This window comes from Balaenoptera ricei, chromosome 16 (genome assembly GCF_028023285.1).
Source record: "Balaenoptera ricei isolate mBalRic1 chromosome 16, mBalRic1.hap2, whole genome shotgun sequence".
NCBI lineage: Eukaryota > Metazoa > Chordata > Mammalia > Artiodactyla > Balaenopteridae > Balaenoptera > Balaenoptera ricei.
In genome coordinates this window covers 113228368-113247607 of record NC_082654.1, presented here as the reverse complement: position 1 = coordinate 113247607, position 19240 = coordinate 113228368, and the positions used below count along the sequence as shown (strand labels likewise).

The window sequence follows — 19240 nt, the reverse complement described above, 5'->3', positions numbered from 1 at the left end:
GTGCAATGATAGAGAAGCTTAAGTGTAAATATTTGTATCTTTTGATTATTCTCCCCCATTCCTGCTAAGAGAGATGACTGAACCTGGGTGGCTTCAAAATCCAGTTTTATTTTTGTCTGTCTGCAGAATCATTAATTTTTACTGCTGTGTTCACTGATTAATCTTTGCGAGATTAGTCAAATCTAGAAAATGTTTACTCACTTAAAAGTAGTAACTATATGGAAAGTTACCCAATGTCTGATTAAATCTACTTTTTTTTTTTAGAACAGCATGACAGAAATAATCAAGAATATTTTTTGAGCACAGAGCAAATATTCACAAAGATTGAGACAGAAAAATTTTAGTCTTCTGTATTTCAAATCTTTTTGGAAATAAAACAAATGGAAGTGGCACATTCCTTCCCAATCTTACCTGCTAACCTTTTCATCCAGGCTCCCTCATCAATTCCCAAGTTATTATATATGATTTTCAGGATATTTCCCAGCAGTGTGTTCATGTGCTCTGAGTTCAGAGCCGTGCAGCACATCTCAGCCCTTCCTGGATTATTCTCGGGTCCGTGCTCCCACCAACGAGACATGTAGCTACACAGCATGGGCAGGATAACTTCCATCACATGTGGCATTTGTGTGTAGCGAATACCGGACTCAGCTAAGTCCACAATTTCTTCCATGAGTTTCTCCAAAGATGGTATATTTGGACAAACATCTTCAACATTAGTTGGCAAATTAAGAGCTAGAGAAGCACAGGTACAAATGACATGTATTCAGTGAAAGAAGTGACCCGAAACAGACACAAGCAACCATTTCACACTGGGCTTCAAAACTCAGCCAGACCTGGCATCCTGGCATGCCTTCAGCTGGATTCCTTTCTTTTTTTTTTTTTTTTTTGTTAAGAACTGAAATGTAGTTGATTTACAATGTTGTGCCACTCTCTGCTGTACAGCAAAGCGACTCAGTTATACACATATAGACATTCATTTTTTATATTCTTTTCCATTATGGTTTATCACAGGATATTGAATAAAGTTCCCTGTGCCACTCCCTTTTCCCATGGCAGCTATTTCAAACTTTCTTTTTCCCCGAGTCCCTACCCAACCACCTGAAGATCAGCAAATGACCGATCCTTCTACTTCAGAACAAACAGGAATATCAGATGTCTCTTCTTCCAACTGCCTGCTCTCATCTGGACAGGATTTCTGTGTCTGGTGTCACATTCACGTCTGTTCCCCTTTTCAGCAGGAGTTCTGAGGTCCCTACTGATGGTTCGCCTGTGTTCTGATGTTGTCTACCCTCCAGCAGCCGCCTTGCTCAGGACTGTATTTTCAGCTCCTTCTCTACTGCCTCTTCCCCAGCAAACCTATACACATGCTCAGCTCTCTCCTAGACTGTTTACCTTTCCAAGTACTCTCCTAGTCACAGAAATGAAGGATTCTGCTTTTCACCACTGAACGAATTTATTCTTTTACAATCCTTATCTTACTAAGTGTTTCAAGGGCGTTTCACATCACTGACCAAAGTTCCTTTTCCTAAAATCCCCCTTTTCCTTAACTTCAGTGCATTCAGTCTTTCTTGACTCTCTTCTGAATTTTGTCAGTCTCCTTTTGCTAACTCTTTTCCCCTTGCTGAACTTTTAAGTATGGGTTTTCTTTAGGGATTTATCTTGAACTCACTTCTCTTTTTCAGCTTATATGTTTGCCTAGGCAATTCTGGCCATTCCTATGGGCTTCTGCTATAAGAGAATAACTCTCAAAGCCATATTCCCTAAAGTTTTTTTTTTGTGTGTCTCATAAGGAATGTATCAAAAGCAACTAAAATACAATGGGTCTAAATTTAAACTTGACCTTTCCTCTCCAATCTACCTCTTGAGCCTGCACCACTATCTCATGAGGACAACATTATCTAATGAGTCACCCAGGCTAGAAACCTGGGAGAAATTCTAGGCTCTGATGCTCCTTCATCTCCTACAGGAGATGATTCTACCTCTAGGATTTCTCATAACCTCTTCACTATAGACTCCATCCAAGGGGTCTTGCCCAATTAGATTTCTTCTGCATTACCACAATCATTTTCTAACTGGTGACACACACTCATCCGTCTTCCTTATTTCTGCCATGATGGAGTTCTAAAATGCAAAGCTACTCATGTTACTCCCGTTTTCAAAGCCAATAAAAGGATCCTTTTTGCACTGGTACGGTCCCCACTCCTTACCTGACACAGGAAGCCTACCTTGCCTCTTCTTGGCTTTCCATTCTTGTCTCATCTTTTCTCTTTCTTCCCTGAAAGCTACTGCCACCTCAAAGTACTTGAAGTTTCCCCTAATGTACCAGAGTTTCAGTGTTCCTAATTTCAAGGCTCATCTGTACAAACTCTGCTAAGTCTTCCCAGGTGCTCTCAGCTCAAACTGCTTTTCTGTGCCCCCAGTGTTCTTTATTCTGAATTCTATCACATATATTCACCAGTCTGTCTCCCTCTACTGCAACTAAAAACTCCCTGAAGAAAAAAATCAAATCTTATTTATCTTTGTATATACCATCTTCTCCATCTACCAATGATCATTTGTTGAATGACTTGACTAAAAAAATGAATGAAGGAGAATCATTAAATGCAATTCCTTTCCTTTGTTATGCAAACGACATGTTATAGAAAATAAGCGGGGAAATTATCTGCTCTGTGTATTTCCTTATCTGTAACAAAATAACAATCTGCTTCATTCTTGATTCATTACAAAATATTAATGAATCAAAAATCCTTAATAAGACAACTTAATAAGACATGCTTATACAGATAGTTAATAATCCAAACTCAACTGTGTTTTACTGTTTACAAATATATTGTACAACTTATATAGAAAAATATTGCTAAGTTACATTCAACATATTTTTCTTTAACTTATTCTGTGATATGAAATTAGAATCATAAAGTAGGCAAATTAAATAATGATTATTCAAGCTTTTAAAAGGTTCTTTACTTGAAAAATTCACTATAAAATCAGTGTAACCAGTAGCTCCCATATAGACATGAATTACACAGAGAAATGATCTCATCAACAGAGAGGTATGCATTTGTGAACAGCTAATAATTCTTGTTCAAGTTGGGGAAACTCTTGAGGGCTTTTGGAAAATGATTAAAATAAAATATATTTTATCAGACTTAGAGGACCAAACTATTAGAAAAACATCACATGTAATAAAACTGTTCCAATAAGATAGACATACCTGGTGAACCAAGAGAAATGAAAGGTACAAATCTATAACTGTAACAAATAAGAATTCCATACACTTACTGACTACCTATAAGAGATAATTGAATCAGAAATCAGATTGACCTATTTTTCTATATCTGCTGATTATTCTGTCTTATTATTAAGAGGGTTAATTTGTCTGTGGCTCATTGACTTAGAAGAAATTAAACTAATTTTCTTTCAGAAACACTATGGAAATAGTATACAGCATTCCAAAAAATTCCAAATAATAACACCTAAGAACAAATAACATGGCGCTAAAAAATTAAAATAGCCCATTAAAAAATCACGGTCAGAAAACACAACAAATGTCATTAAGTTTTAGCTTCAAATATCAAGTAGTGCACATGCTTCTGTGTTACCTGCTCTCTCTCGAGAAGACTTAGTATTGTAGATGGAGTAAATATTGTGTTTGTCGAGATGAGTTTCCAAAAATGCTACAGGGAAGGCACCAGCAAAGGCAGCCAGACACTCTCCTAATGCAGAACGTTGCCTATAAGTGGAAAACGCTTATAATTTTTAAGGCTTCTAAGTGAAAAACTGAAGAAGTTATATTAAAATTGGAAAGGTCAACCTAAAAGGACAATCATAGTGCTACTGCTACTGATAAAAACTAACCCTCAAATCCGATTTCTATATTGCAAAACATCATGTGCTTTCAACAGCAAATTCCCTGCCATTAAAAAAAAACACACCTAAATTATCTGTCAGCTAAAAAGAAGTTAAAACCAGTACAGACAAAAATAACAACAACAAGAAAAAAAAAACCCAAGCCCTGTAAATTCCCTCATAAGTTTGGACATTTCACTTTCTTTCTTTCTTTTTTCTTTCTTTTAACATGATGACCTAAGGAACAATTCTTGCCACGTGAATAAATGGATTTTGATAACAATTTAAAAATCAAGTACTAATACAATACACAAATAAAACTTTCTGAAAATTTACCATGTGTAAGTAATCTCAGGGTAGCTATGAAATATAAGGACATATCAGATGCTAAAAACTACTGATAACACTTAAAATTAATTTATCATTTTCAAGGGAAGGAAGGGAATCAGACTGATCAATTTATTCAAGGCTTCCCTTGCCACTGATATAAATTCTCTCTCCCTCAGTTACCTACTTCATCCAAGGCTTTACTGGCATGTTAAGTGTTTATTAAATATAGAATAATGTGAGAATTATTTCAGCAAAGTATGAACTCCTTAAATAACTTTGAATATGCATTTTATTTAAAAGTCAATAAAATGGATCAAATTAAGATTACATAATTCTCTTAGACAGTTATAAATTTCTCACTAAAAAAATCATACTTAAAATTAACACTGTCTGATTATCTAATATTTTAATTAAAAATGACTAGATATATATTCAGCTAGGAGAAAATATCCCTTCATAGAACGACACTGAATAAGATAAAGTTCAATTCAAACATTTCATCACATTTCATTACTAAAGATAATTTAGGACATCAAGAAATTACAAAGAGCACGGGCTTTGATTCAGACAGACCCAAGTCCAGATCTTAGTCCTAACACTGTGTCACTCACCATAGGAAAATTACTTACTCTTTTCAAGTTTTTCTTTCCTTACCTAAAAACAGGGACACAGAATTGCAAAATTTCTGGCACACAATATGGGTTCAATAAATGTTTTAAAAGAATGAGAAATACTTTATTTAAGAATTTACTAGCCTAAAATGTTTCATGTATGACCCCAAACAAAGTAGGTAATCTATTTCCAGACATCTGACTGGGCTAGTCCTTTTATTTCATTAATAATTCATCTGAATTATTTAATAGTTCACTTTAAGATATAAATTCAGTTAGTAACTCTCAGATCAACTCTGATCATTTCTGTTGCTATTCTGGAAACAGCAATTTTTCTTTTAGATGAGTTGTATTAAAATAACTACTTTTCTTTTTAGTATAGTGTCATTTCTTTCAAAATACCTTTTACTCACCTTCATATTTTTATTTTTATATTCTCCCAAACTCACTTTATAATTGCAAAGTTAACTGAAAAAATATATATCTTTTTAAAGAATCTAACAGAAAGATCCCAAATTCTATCAAGAAAAATACCCAGGCAAGAGTAGTAACAACTGTAACAGTAACTGCTGAGGTATGAGAGAATTTGGACTACCAGATATTAAAATGTATTAGAAAATACTAACAATTCAGGCTAGATGGTATTGCTCTAATCATTTAAAAATCGAATAATTTAGAACAGAATAGAAATTCTAGAAATATAACCTAGCAAATATACTTAGTATATGATGAAGAGTTTGTTTTAAATCAGTAAATAAGAGAAATATTTAATAAATCATTATATTAGAGACATGGTGAACGATTTAAAAAATTGAATTTGAATTCTACATAACACCAAAGAGAAACAGGAAACAGGCTCATTTCCAGTAAATCCCTTCATACTCCAGAGACAATCATTTCAGACATTCTATGCCTCCCTCAAGCTTCTCACACTTGTTTCTTCAACTGTCATCTGGCTGAAGACTCAAGTCAGACTTCACTGAGACAATAAAGGCTATTACACACAGACCCATTTACACCTGACTTATCTTCTACCTGTTTCCCGTTACGTAGAGAAAGTTCTCAGTCTAAAAAGCCGTGTTCTCAAAGATGCATTCCTGATTACCCCGTGTCATTCTCTGTATTGTGTGCCAACTCACACACAATAACTTTCCCCTATTACGTTCATCAGTTTCCTTGTTTTGTTTCTCTCCCTTGATATAAGCTCTCTGAGAGCAGGGATCTATTTGTTTACTGTTGTATCCCAGAACCTGACATTTGATCAATATTTACTGAATGAACAAAAGGATTACAAAGTAAATCTAAACAACTGAAAGCATGAAAAACCTAGGAGAATAAATATTTGAATTTCTAGCTATTAAGGGTATAGTATAAACTTCTTAAAATCATAAAACTAAGGGGCTGAAACACATATAGTATAATTGCTAGATCTGATTATATAAAAATCCAAAATTCTCATGTCATAGAAAACTATCTGTACATAATGATTTGTATATAAGCACTATAAAGGTAAAAACATGCTAAAAGTCATAAAAGCAGGAGAAATAACAGGCAAGACGTTAATAGTTAATAAATACAATGGTTATTACTCATCAGTAAGATAATACATTAATAGAAAAATGGACAAAAAATAAGAAAAGGCAATTTATAAAATAAGTACAAATGGTAAGGTTAACACACACACACAAATAGCTAGTAACTGGTAATGAGGAAAATGCATTTGAAAATAAAAATAGGATCTCAATTTCAACTAATAAATTTATAAATAGTAAAAAAGGATAATAATCAGAAATGAGAAATGTGAGGAAATGACAATTCTCTTGTAAAACTTTAAAGTACGAATTGAATTATTTTTTTTTAAAGATAGTAAAATGTGTATCACAAACCCTTAATACATGCATACTCTTTAACCTAGATCTCCAAATTCTGATAAAGGAAATAAAATAAATATACACAGAAAACTATGAACATAGATCTAGCATTATTTATGTAAGTGAAAAAGAGAAAAGAGCCTACATGTCAAAAATAAAGGAACATTTCAATAAATTATAATACTTCCTTAGGATAAAATATTTTATAGCCATAAAAATCATATGAAACTATTGATAGTTTAACTTAAAATGCAGGTAAAACTTTAAAAATATTCAGAGTAAACTCAATTATCTTTTTCCATTGATCTACTTTCCTATCTCTTTGTAATTGTCACCTTATTTTAATTACTGTTGCTTAAGTTTTAATGTTTGGTAGGCCACATGAATGCCCTTATTACTCTAATTGTCTCTCTCAGAATTTTATTGGCTAGTCTCATGCATTGATTCTTTCAAATGAACTTTTAAATTTTTTTTCAAGTTCAACAAAAAACAAATTTCTACTTGAAATTCTTTATAATTAAGATTAATTTGGGGAGAATTTACATCTATTCAATATTCTTGTCTCAGAATATCCTTTGACTTATTTATTTCATTTATTGGTCTTCTATTAGAATGTCTTTTTATTTCTTCTAACGTTTAAAAAAGCCCTCTTTCTCTTCTCTCTTCCACAGAAATCTTACAGAACTTGCCCATGTGATCTCTCTTGTTCAGTTCAGTGGGGACACCTTATCTTACTTGACCTGTCCACAACATCTGACTCTGCTAATCTTCTCCTCTTGAACTTGAGAACATGAAAAAATTAATAACTATAATAACTAATAATTAATAAAAAAAAAACTGCCTATATTCATTCTTATTTTGTATTTCCAATATAGAATTAGAAACTGTACTAGCAGATTCCTTCGTAAGACTCATTAACACTCTAAGTTTAAACTTTATATTAAATATAGGCGTTACCACTATGGCTTTACAGTTTTTGTTCATAATTCGCCATTGTCTTTTATTGTATCAATTTAATTTTAGCTTAAAGATTGTCTAATTACTCCCAAGGAATTCAATATGTCAATCTGATTGTTTAGTTTATAACTAAGGAAAAAGTTATAAAGTGAAGACCCTTGAAATAAATAATCATAACACTTGAAAAAACTATTAATACAGAGTTAAACTTTTAAAATCTTACCTTTCCACATAAATACTCTTGCTGGTTCCCAATGCATACAAGCTAGTCAGAATTCTATAACATGATACCTGTACATCTTCCACTAAGGAAAAAGAGAATCTCACTTTAAAAAAAAACACTTGTTATCAATACATTGTCCTGAGAAAGTTTAGGCTAACAACAAAATTCCATATTAAAGGCATACTAACATTTTAATATTTGAAAAAAAGCAATACAAGAACACACACACGTAAAATGAAATTTAAGACCCTTTTCTCAAACAAAATTCTTTTCTTGAAGGTGCTGAAAGCATTCTAAAGAATTGTGCTCTGATTATACAGACAGAATGTTATCAGGAACAATTTCTTTAGGTATAAGAATAAAGGATTTCTTCAAGAATAAAACTAAGCACAAGGATATCTGGGAGGACAGGTCCATTTTGACTCCTGTTCCAAAGGTATATAAAGACTGTACCTTTTATTTTAACTCTCAAATGAACAAGAATAAGAATGCTAGAGAACGGGGTGTATCATTTATTTCTGAAATGACCTGAAATTCAAGGCATAAGTAAGTCACTCTTGTAGTTTTTAAAGCTAGAAAATCAAGTAAAACCTCTTAGATGATCTCTGATCCAATAAACATGCTCAACAGGCAAAGAAAACTAAGAACCTTGGATTTCTAATGCCAACTCTGCTACCATTTCCCGGAGGACACACCATGACATGAATGGAGAAATCATCCTCATCCCCCATATTTGTTTCTGTGTCCACACGGGGCTGTAAGTAATGCTCCCATTGGTTCAAGTAGTGTCAATGTCAATGTTTTGAAACTAGTGGTTATGTCATTCACTGATGAACACAGGCGGTTTTTACACAGAGCTGTACTTCACCGGGGAGACGTACAACACTGAGAGTCTGAGTGGGTGGGTCTGCAAGCAAGACCCACTTGACTGGCAGACAAGGGCTCATATCATCTTTCATGTTCATACAGGCAGGAGAACAGGAACTTAGGTCATGTGGTTCCTTTTCCACGCAACCTTGGGCATTCTGAGGATATTTTTAATAACTACAGAATTCCAGCCAGAAATGGCTGATGAAAACCCCAATGAAAAGAGACTGAAACCTATAAACAAAAGATATTTAAGCCACCCTAGTAGGTCAGTTATTTAGACACAGAATTTGTCTCAGCAGTCTTCAAATTTATCGGTAGGATAGCTTGCAGAAACAATCTGCATCGACTCAGAAATAATCTGAAAACATTCAATGCTGCATGTCCTTTGGTGAAACTGCATTAGAAAATTTCCATGGAAAGAGACACCACAGAAAGTGTAAAATTTGGAACTTGGATGTCAACAATGTGGGCCTGACTGTCCATCACCAGTACCTTACTGGTCCCTTCTGTGAAGCCATGTGATTCAGAGATCTATCTCTATTAAGAATGGTTTTGGTTTTGTAACTCAAATGTCAACCTAAAGTGTTCTTAAAAAAAAAAACCAAAAAAACATTTTAATGTATAAGCAGTGTTTGAATAACCTCGATGATGTGGCTGATTTCTGATTGTACTATGTAGATAATGAAACTCTAAGTAATAGATTTACATACATATTAGATCTTCTCCGAACTGATGCTGGCCAATATGCTCAAATAATGATGACAGCATTGGCAACAGTGCCACCGTGGTATAATTGATAATCTGAGTAACACCTTTGGGTTGGTTTCGGGTGTGGGTGAACTGGCCCTGCTTAAGATTTTCCATCGTCTTCTCCAGATCCTCTGCGGCATTGTCCAGGAAAGCTCTGAGCGCACTTTTAACACTTTCCAGGCCAGTCTTCATCACAGTCCTAGGGAGTAAAGAAGAGACTTATATCTTGTGAGAGGAGCACGTGAAATCCAAATAAAACATGCTTCTACATCGTGTTTATTTTTGTCCATGACGACATTCACTCAGTCAACTCAATTTTTTAAATCCACTTTCAAATAATTCTTTCCTATATACTTGAAGTTACAGCAATAGCACTCCATAAATGCATAACGTTTCCTAAATGCCTTTGTAGTCAACTTAATTAGGACCTCGGAGCAAACGGCAGTTCTAATGCTTTACGTTTTCCACCTGTGGTCTCAAATATTGAGAATATTTACTTGATAACTAAGAAACCCAGCTCCTGAGTCAGTTTAGTTCATCCCAAATCCAACAAAACTAGAATGTTTTCTGAGGCTATGGGTGTGAAAGAAACATTTAATGCCGGCTAAACCACGTTACCGAATGATACGGATTTTTTTTTTTTTTCTTTTTTTACCTTAAGGGTAACAATCAATCTTTTCTAAATAAGCTCTGAAGGCTGGACTTTGTAGAGAAGTGACATTCTAAAGCCGCCATTTCTTGTAGAAAATGAAGGTGTATGGTAGCATCTCCTTTCTTCATTTATTATACAAAACACCTCAAATAAACTTTTAAACACAAAAATGGATAATTCAAGAGTATCACCACATATTCCCTGTAGAAGACTTTTAGGAACTTTTATTTAGATGTATCCTGGATAATAAGTAAATTAAATGTATGGCTTAAAGGCTGAATCAATCATGCTAACCAAATTGGTTTTGTATTTGGATTTCTGGTCATTTTAATAGTAGTGCAGAGTAGAAAGTGCACAGACTTGGAAACTGGTATATTTCCACACTTACTATGCAATCTTAAGCTTCACCTTACTCATCTATAAAATGAGAATAAAACCTTCATATTTCCTATAAAGCTAAATGTTACTAGAAATATGGAGAACAACCACCACGCCTTGAGGCTAATAAAACCTCTAGAGTTGTAGTTCATCATTTTTACCTCACATAATACAGTCCCAATTCAACCCTCAATTACATACCTAGCTCCCACAGAAATTACTTAAAATTTAAATAACAATATATATATGATCATAAAAATAATAAAAGGCCGTTGTATTACTAATTTACAAAAGATATTCTTTTCACCTACATTAAAGTCTTTATTGCAATTCCAAAGAATAAAGACACTAGGTTCTTCTTATTATTCCTGTATATCATTATTACACTCATAGATTTAAATAAAAATGTATCCATTTACCTTGCATCCAAAGTCTGACCCAAAATATGAAGACAGTTGACAATTGATGTTGCATCATTTCCTAAAGAGGAAACAAAAAGCTGCATAAATTGCCCTGAGAATTTCTCAATGTTCTTCTTTTCTATTAATATTTGTGTTCCAAAAATTAGTCAAGGGCACAGCTCAGTAAGGATAACTCAATTCAAAAGATTTTTTGATAATCAAGTTTAAAATCATGCAGTTTTTCTGCTTAAAAGTGGTTATGCGAATGTAAGTAGAAAAGCAATAAAGCATGTCTCATCAAATAGCTGACATACTCAAGAAGCATTCAAAGCACTGCCTCAGGCTAAAGAATTTTAACTGGATTCTTCAAATATATCCTCCTTCCCATACTAGTTCACCTTATTTTTAAATCATATTGTATGCCAACTTTTTAAGTCAGCTGATATCCTTTGTGAAATGAGGTGGGCTAAAAGTCTAATAAATTTAATTCCCTTTTAATTACCCCAAGTACATCTGCTTTCTTATTGCATTCAACTGCATTGAGATGAATTAATTTGCCTGAATTCAATTGCATTGACATGAACTAATTTGCCTGAATGTTGTTCGTCTTTGGTGAAAACGTAGTACCAAACTATCATGCAAAAAAGCATCAGAGGCTGAATAAGTTAAACATTACTCATGAGATATTTGAAACGGGGGTGACCCTTCTTGAAAATAAGATGAAACTCAGCCATTCTGATGGGCATATTTCATCACAAAGTACAGAAATATGAATCACATTATTAGTACACATATTTTACTTTGTGATAAGGATACAAAAAAGAAAATATGAATCCAAAGTAACAAAATGATTTGACCACTCACAATACAGTCTGACACTCATCACTTCCTCATTCCATACTTTCCTATTTGTAATATATACAGTCATTCCCTGGTCCTTAGGGTAAAAACTCCTAATTGAATGTGAGTTTTTAAAACATTTGAGCATGTTATATTCTTTGTACACAAAAGGACCCTAAAAGGAACAAATGAAATATACATGGAAATAACTGCCTTAGAATGTGGGCATACCAGTTTAGTGATATGACGCAAATAAGAAAAAAATTAATAAGGTATTCATTGCTAAGACTCTTCAATTCTTTCAGAAAATGTTCCATTAATCTCGTGCTTTGAATCTCAGAACTTCCAGGTAATAATGAAGACAAAATCAGCAGAAGGGCAGAATTTGTCATGCTCCTGTCTACTGACTGGTGGCAGTGCTAGGGCTTCTACAATACTATAGCCCTTAGAAGTATTACTCATCTAATTATTCATTCACTCAATAAATACATGTTAAATACCAGGCACTCTTAAACTTCCAATAATAAGCAAAATAGAGTTCTCATGGTACTTGCATTTTAATGGGGGACACAGACAATGAACTATTAAGCAAAAAATAAATCAGTATGTAACATAATATCAGGCCACAGTAAAAATATATAAAGCAGGGAATAGGGATTAGAGCAACAGGATAGAGTAATAGCGTTGAGTGGTCACCAGAGCCTCCCCAAGAAAGTGGCATCTGAGCAGAGATTTGAGTGAAGTGAAGGAACAAACCATGCATATAACTGGGAGAAGGGCCCAGGCGGTGGAAACAGCATGTTTCTGGGGCAGAAAATGAACCTGGCGGTCCAGGCAAGGAAGTCAAGATGACTGATGTGGGCAAATTCAGGGGAAAGAAGGAGAATATAAGGTGGAGAGGAGGGAACCAGGTTCTAGAGCCTTGCAACCAGAGCAAGCAGTTTGGACTGTGCTTAAGTGGTTAAGAATCCACCTGCCAAGACAGGGGACATGGGTTCGAGCCCTGGTCCAGGAGGATCTCACTTGCCATGGAGCAACTAAGCCCGTGAGCCACAACTACTGAGCCTGCACTCTAGAGCCCACGAGCCACAACTACTGAAGCCCGGGCGGCTAGAGCCCGTGCTCCGCAACAAGAGAAGCCACCGCAATGAGAAGCCCGTGCACCGCAACGAAGAGTGGCCCCCACTCGCCGCAACTAGAGAAAGCCTGCACGCAGCAACGAAGACCCAACGCAGCCAAAAATAAATTAAATAAATAAATCATTTATTTAAAAAGAAGAAAGAATGTATGTTAAGGTTTTGCTTATGGGTTGCATGTTGGTGACAGGGAAAGGAGACAAGGATGACTCCACGATCATTTGGGTGAGCAACTGTGTGAGCAGTTGGGTGAACAGTGGTAGGATTCAATCATGTGGGGAGAGCCCAAGGCAGGAGCAAAATGTGTGGGGAGGGGAGGGGGGAGGGTTGGGCGTTCTGCTTCCGACAGGTCAAGTGTGATGGGCCAATTCATCTCAGGTAGAGATGTAGGCAACTGATACAAAAACCTGGAGTGCAGAGATGAGATCTGAGTTAGAGCTGTAAACTTGGGCCTCATAAGCATATGGATAATTTTTTAAATCATGTGCCTGAAAGAAATTAGCCAGCATGAACATAAATACAGAAGCATAAAGGTCCCAGAGCCTCCAATGTTCGGAGGTAAAAAAAAAGATAAGAAAGGTGCAGCACAGAAAATGACAGAGGGAAGGCCCAGGAGGAAGAGGGGATACAAAGTGATGCCTATGAATCTCATGCAACCAAATTCAGCACCAAATCAGAGAGGCTGGTCCCTCACTCTCTTCCTAAAACTCACAGTTATGCTGTCTCTTCATACAGATGATCAGTGTTTGTACTTTGTACTGAGCTTATCCATGCCTTTTTCCAAAAGGAGGTCTGGGGTACTTTAAACTTCCTTTTGTATAAGCTCATGAGGTGTGATTTTTGTTTGCTTTGTTCCCTGATGCAGCTCCACACATAGAATAGTGCCTGATTTAGAGCAGGAGCTCAATTAAATATTTGTGGAATGACTGGAATGTGAGTAAAAAGAGTAGGAAAGGGCACCGGTGGCCAGACAAGTTCTGTGGGTCAAATGGAAATGTGTGTGGTGAATATGAGATTCCTGTGATTGTTAGTCACAAAACTGTAAGCTATATCAGTTGACACACTTTGGTACACTCCAGAGCAGATATAGTACAACTTTAAATGGAAACATCTCATTGTAAAAAATGGTGGAGAAAGGACCCTAAGGAATGCAGTATTAACTGAACCTTCAGCATTTGAATGTATGGACCAGCAAAAGTATCAATTTTATTGGCATGTATAAATGCCTAAACTAATGGTTAGTCTTGAAGAGATAAAGTACGTAGTAAGGCTTTTAAATAAAATAGCAACCTGGATATCGTCCTTCTAAAGGCTTTCCAGATCACCATAATCAGGAATGTCAGTCATGCTATTGGTAAGAACAGGAAGGGCTAGACAAAGCGTAGTAAGATGGCAAAATTTTAAGGTGATGACTGTATTTTTTCATGTACTTAACTGTATGTAATTTCTCAACTGCTCTGAGCAGTATAAAAACCAAAAGTTTGATACCTTCAACTCACGTTTTTTTCAAGGTTCAAGCTACTTTCTTTGTCTTCAAATATAACTCTCATCACCTCTGAACACTTAGGGAAACACTTATGGATTGCCTATTTATCTTTAAGATTGTATGTTTGCATCAGTGTGTGTGTGTGTGTGTGTGTGTGTGTGTGTATAAGCGTAAAAGGTACAAAATTAAAATCACAGCTCATACCTGAATCTAATAACAACATACAGCAAGCACTGGGTTTTTAAAAACATTGTTGCCAATTCTCACAAAATACAAGTCTCTAAATAATAAAAATAACAAAGCTAACGCTGTTAAGAGTCAAAATATCCTTTTTGTATCTTAATCCCAAACTGTTCTGTGGTTTTTAACATAAGATTTCTATAATTCAGGAGTTTTCAAGGTCATCCAAAATTTGATATATCACGTACCACTTGTTTTATAATCTGATTTATTGAGAAGTCTCAGAATGTTGACTTTCTCTCTTCTGAGAAAACAGTAACAGTCATTCTAATTTTTATTCTTCTTCTTTACTTTTTCTAGCATGGCTGTTGACACAATATCTCATTATATTCTCTTCTTTGAAGAAATGATTAATCTTGGAAAAATCCTTATTAATAACATGAAATAAAATTATGCTAGAAGATACAAATTTCTCTCAAAATTATGAAGAGATAGAAATTGAAGCATGTCAAAGATTTTATTACTTCTGAAGTCAGTGATATTGAAAAGAATAAAATTAGAGTCCCTAACTTGGTGAGAAGTTTCAGTTAAACTTAGAATATATATTACACATTCTATTCATTTGTCTCAAAGTCAGGAAATTCTCTCAGAGTAATATGTTGAAATGAAATAAGTATCTATCTCTCTAATACAATCTTCTGATACTATTTTCATTATAGGTGTCTGAGTCTGATATTTAACCTCTATAAGAATTAGGTTATTTTTTTATATAGCAACTCTAATCCAGGAAACTCTTGCCTTTATCATACACACTGTCATAAAACTACAGAATCTTTAAGTTAGATAAGACCTTAAGGATCCTCTAGTGATGAATACCATACTCAAAATAGATTACCAACAAGGACATACTGTATAGCACAGGGAACTCTGCTCAATATTCTGTAATAACCTAAATGAGAAAAGAATTTGAAAAAGAATAGATACATGTATATGTATAACTGAATCACTTTGCTGTGCACCTGAACCTAACACAACATTGTTAATCAACTATACTCCAATATAGAATAAAAATTTTTTTAAGTAGCAGATTGTGCTACTTTTTTCCCCGATTTTCCTTGACTATCATCCATTTTATTTAACCTTCAGGTTTACTGACATAAAGTTATATATAATTTTCTAACAGATTGTGCTACTTTTTAAATTTAAACCATGACATTCTCAAAATAGTGACACATTCAGTTCTCACATATGCACTATCCTCAGAGATTCTTAGTGCTTTAAATGACTTTCCTTTCATTATATGTGTCCTATTAAACAAGCACAAGCACAATCTGAACCTTTTTAGGGATAATACAAACACATACAGTCATTCCTCAGTATCCGCAGGGGATTGATTCCAAGACCCTCCTCCAACACCAAGAATCCAAGGATGCTCAAGTCCCTTGTATAAAATGGCATAGTATTTGCATATAACGTACACACATCCTCCTTTATACTTTAAATCATCTCTAGATTACTTAAAATACATAATACAAAGTAAATGCTATGCACATATTTTTGAGGGATGGCGATTTCAAGTGTTGTTTTTTGGAACTTTCTGGAATTTTTTAAAAAAATATTTTTGATCCCCGATTGGTTGAATCCATGGATGCAGGGCCTGCGGATAAGGAGGGATGACTGTACTAATTTTCTAATATCTCCTGATACAAGATAGCCTCTCATTTAAACACATGAAGCGGGTTTGGGGTCGGGGATAACAGAAGGATCAACATAAACTTATTCCACTAATTCTTTAATCAGGGAGAGATACCAATTGATAGAGTTCACTATATTACTTTATTTACTATTAAAATTCTTTTAAAATTAACATTAAGATTTAGGTACCAGTTTAATCATTCATACTCGCCTAGAGGAAAAAACAAATACTTTAACAAGACCTATTGTTTCATTTAAGCACATGATAATACTTGTCCAGTATTCCTGAAGCTAATCTTGGAGCTGTATTAATGATGTTCTAGGGTCATTGAGGTCAACCAGAAGGAACATTGGAGTATGAGGCTCATAATGTTGCAAAATCCTTGCTTTATTCCAGGCATTCCTAGGAATCTGTCTGTCATCAAATTTGGAAATTCTCCAGTAAATCTGGGGTGTCTCTGGACAATTAACTGTCTTGCTAATATGTTAAAAACTCACCAGAAAACAGGAAAGTAGAAAAGGCCTCTACCAAAATGTTCATTGCAGCTCTATTTACAATAGCCAGGACATGGAAGCAACCTAAGTGTCCATCAACAGATGAATGGATAAAGAAGATGTGGCACATATATACAATGGAATATTACTCAGCCATAAAAAGGAATGAAACTGAGTTATTTGTAGTGAGGTGGATGGACCTAGAGGCTGTCATACAGAGTGAAGTAAGTCAGAAAGAGAAAAACAAATACCATATGCTAACACATATATATGGAATCTAAAAAAAAAAAAGGTCATGAAGAACCTAGGGGCAAGATGGGAATAAAGATGCAGACCTACTAGAGAATGGACTTGAGGATATGGGGAGGGGGAAGGGTAAGCTGGGACAAAGTGAGAGAGTGGCATGGACATATATACTCTACCAAATGTAAAATAGCTAGTGGGAAGCAGCCGCATAGCACAGGGAGATCAGCTCGGTGCTTTGTGACCACCTAGAGGGGTGGGATAGGGAGGGTGGGAGGGAGGGAGATGCAAGAGGGAAGAGATATGGGGACATATGTATATGTATAAATGACTCACTTTGTTATAAAGCAGAAACACACCATTGTAAAGCAATTACACTCCAATAAAGATGTTAAAAAAAATAAAATAAAAAAATAAAAATTAAAAAAATTAAAAAAAAAAACAACTCACCAGAAAACAGGAAAGTGGAAAAGGCCTCTAAATGATAACTATTTTGTGCCAGCCTTCTCAAATAGTTCCTCGAACTGAAAGGATCATTGTTGGTAGAGTTTAATGATTGTTTGAAAAGTCATTAATCATGTGTTACTTCCTTTTCAATGTAAGTACCCTAAGTGTTTTCATGGACCACTTAAGGAATTTTTTAAAAATGTGATTCTCATAAATTATGAGATAAGTGGATATTTTTCCAAATATTCTCAAGGAAAAAAATGTAAAGCCTGGGTTATTCATGAATGTAAGAAGATTCCAAATTGATAGCACTCATCTCATTGCAGTAAGCATCTGCTGACTTATCTATCTTCTCTGTTAAGACTGTAGACTTCTTAAAGGTAGGACCTGGTTGGTTGATTAATTCAGTCATCGGATATTTATAAAATAGCCACTATGCACCAGACTTCCTGCTGGGCTCTGAGGACACAAAAATAAGCCCTCGAAGGGCTGAGTTTTGGGCCAGAGAAAGAAGTTAATCTAGTAACATCATCAGTGAGATGAAGGAAAAGTATGCAGAGCTATGAGAATGTTGTAATAGTAGAAGGAGAGAGTATAATCAGGGAGGTTGGGTATGGTCTTCCTGAGAGAATACTATTTGGGTTGAAATCTGAAGGATGAGTAGTTAACCCTATTGTGGGTGTGAGGGACTGGAGAGGGGCATGTGGTGTATGGGATCCCATCTCCGTCAGTAATTACAGCATGTGCAAAGGCCCTGGGCAGAAAGGAATACATTTTCAAGAAGCAGAGAGAAGGCCGCTTAAGCTGAGGCATCATGAGGAAGCCAGAGCATGCTGGGAAATGAGGATGCAGGGGTACACAGGGGACAGACTATCAAACACTATGTGGCCAGATGGAGAATTCTGATCTTTATTACAGAGAAATGGGAAGCCACTGGCTACACAGGAGTGTATTCAGTGATGAGACCATCTTGTTGTTCTGTTTTGGTTTTTGGTTGGGGAGGGGGAGAGATATGATTGCTTTGGAGCACAGTTTAGAAGGGCAAGAGGGAATTCTAAGAGAAGGGTTAGTACGTTTGTGGAGGCATACAGGTAAGAGACACCTGTAGATTGGCGTGGGGTGGTAGCAGCAGAGAGGGAAAGAAATCTGTGCTTTTCTATCCTCACAGGCTAAGAGAATGCTCACACACAGCAGACACAAAACTGGTTACTGAAAGAATGCACAAAATGAATGTCATTAAGGCATTCGATTCATTTTCACATGTAAAAAGAAAGCCGTTAAGAAGTCTTGATACACACACACCTGTGCCACCATCACTATCCCTGCTGGAGTTCTGGTTACCAGATTCTCTTTCCCCTACAAATGACTGAAAGTCTAAAAATAGGCTGTAATAGTAAGACTTAAGTATCCTCTAAATGCTTTAAAATTAGGCAGTTAGAGAGACAGAATTTTCACTTAGCATAAGTGGGCGGAAATGGTAGAATTAAAAGCAATATTTCGTTAGTCAACAATGTGTCCGTGAAAACGGCAAATGGGATCCTTATTCCTTGTCAACCTGCCTGCGTCTTACGCCATCCTAACTGATTTTCCAAAATACAAGTGTGCACCACCTTGCAATCACAAGCATTTCAGAAGTCAAAAGGGAAGCCTAATATAAAATAGATGCTATTTTCCTTACTAATTTTTTCTATAAAGTATTTTAATAGATACCCCAGAACGACTGTTCTGTAGGGAATATGGCTTGTTCTCCTTTTTTAAAACCCTACCTTTTTCTAAGATAAAAGGAAATGGTTTACACACCTTCAAAAGAATATATGAGGCATAAA

At 35.3% G+C, this 19240-nt stretch overlaps 1 protein-coding gene across 1 annotated transcript in view; it reads right to left on the bottom strand.

The window, feature by feature from the left end:
• Positions 1-19240, bottom strand: part of RYR2 (ryanodine receptor 2) — a 772975-nt gene that overhangs the window by 120239 nt on the left and 633496 nt on the right. Inside the window, exons 64-68 of the mRNA XM_059899659.1 lie at positions 10911-10971; positions 9422-9660; positions 7842-7923; positions 3603-3733; positions 412-732 (exon numbers count right to left, since the gene is read on the bottom strand). Of these exons, the coding sequence (XP_059755642.1) occupies positions 412-732; positions 3603-3733; positions 7842-7923; positions 9422-9660; positions 10911-10971 (834 nt within the window). The remainder of the gene's footprint in view (positions 1-411; positions 733-3602; positions 3734-7841; positions 7924-9421; positions 9661-10910; positions 10972-19240) is intronic.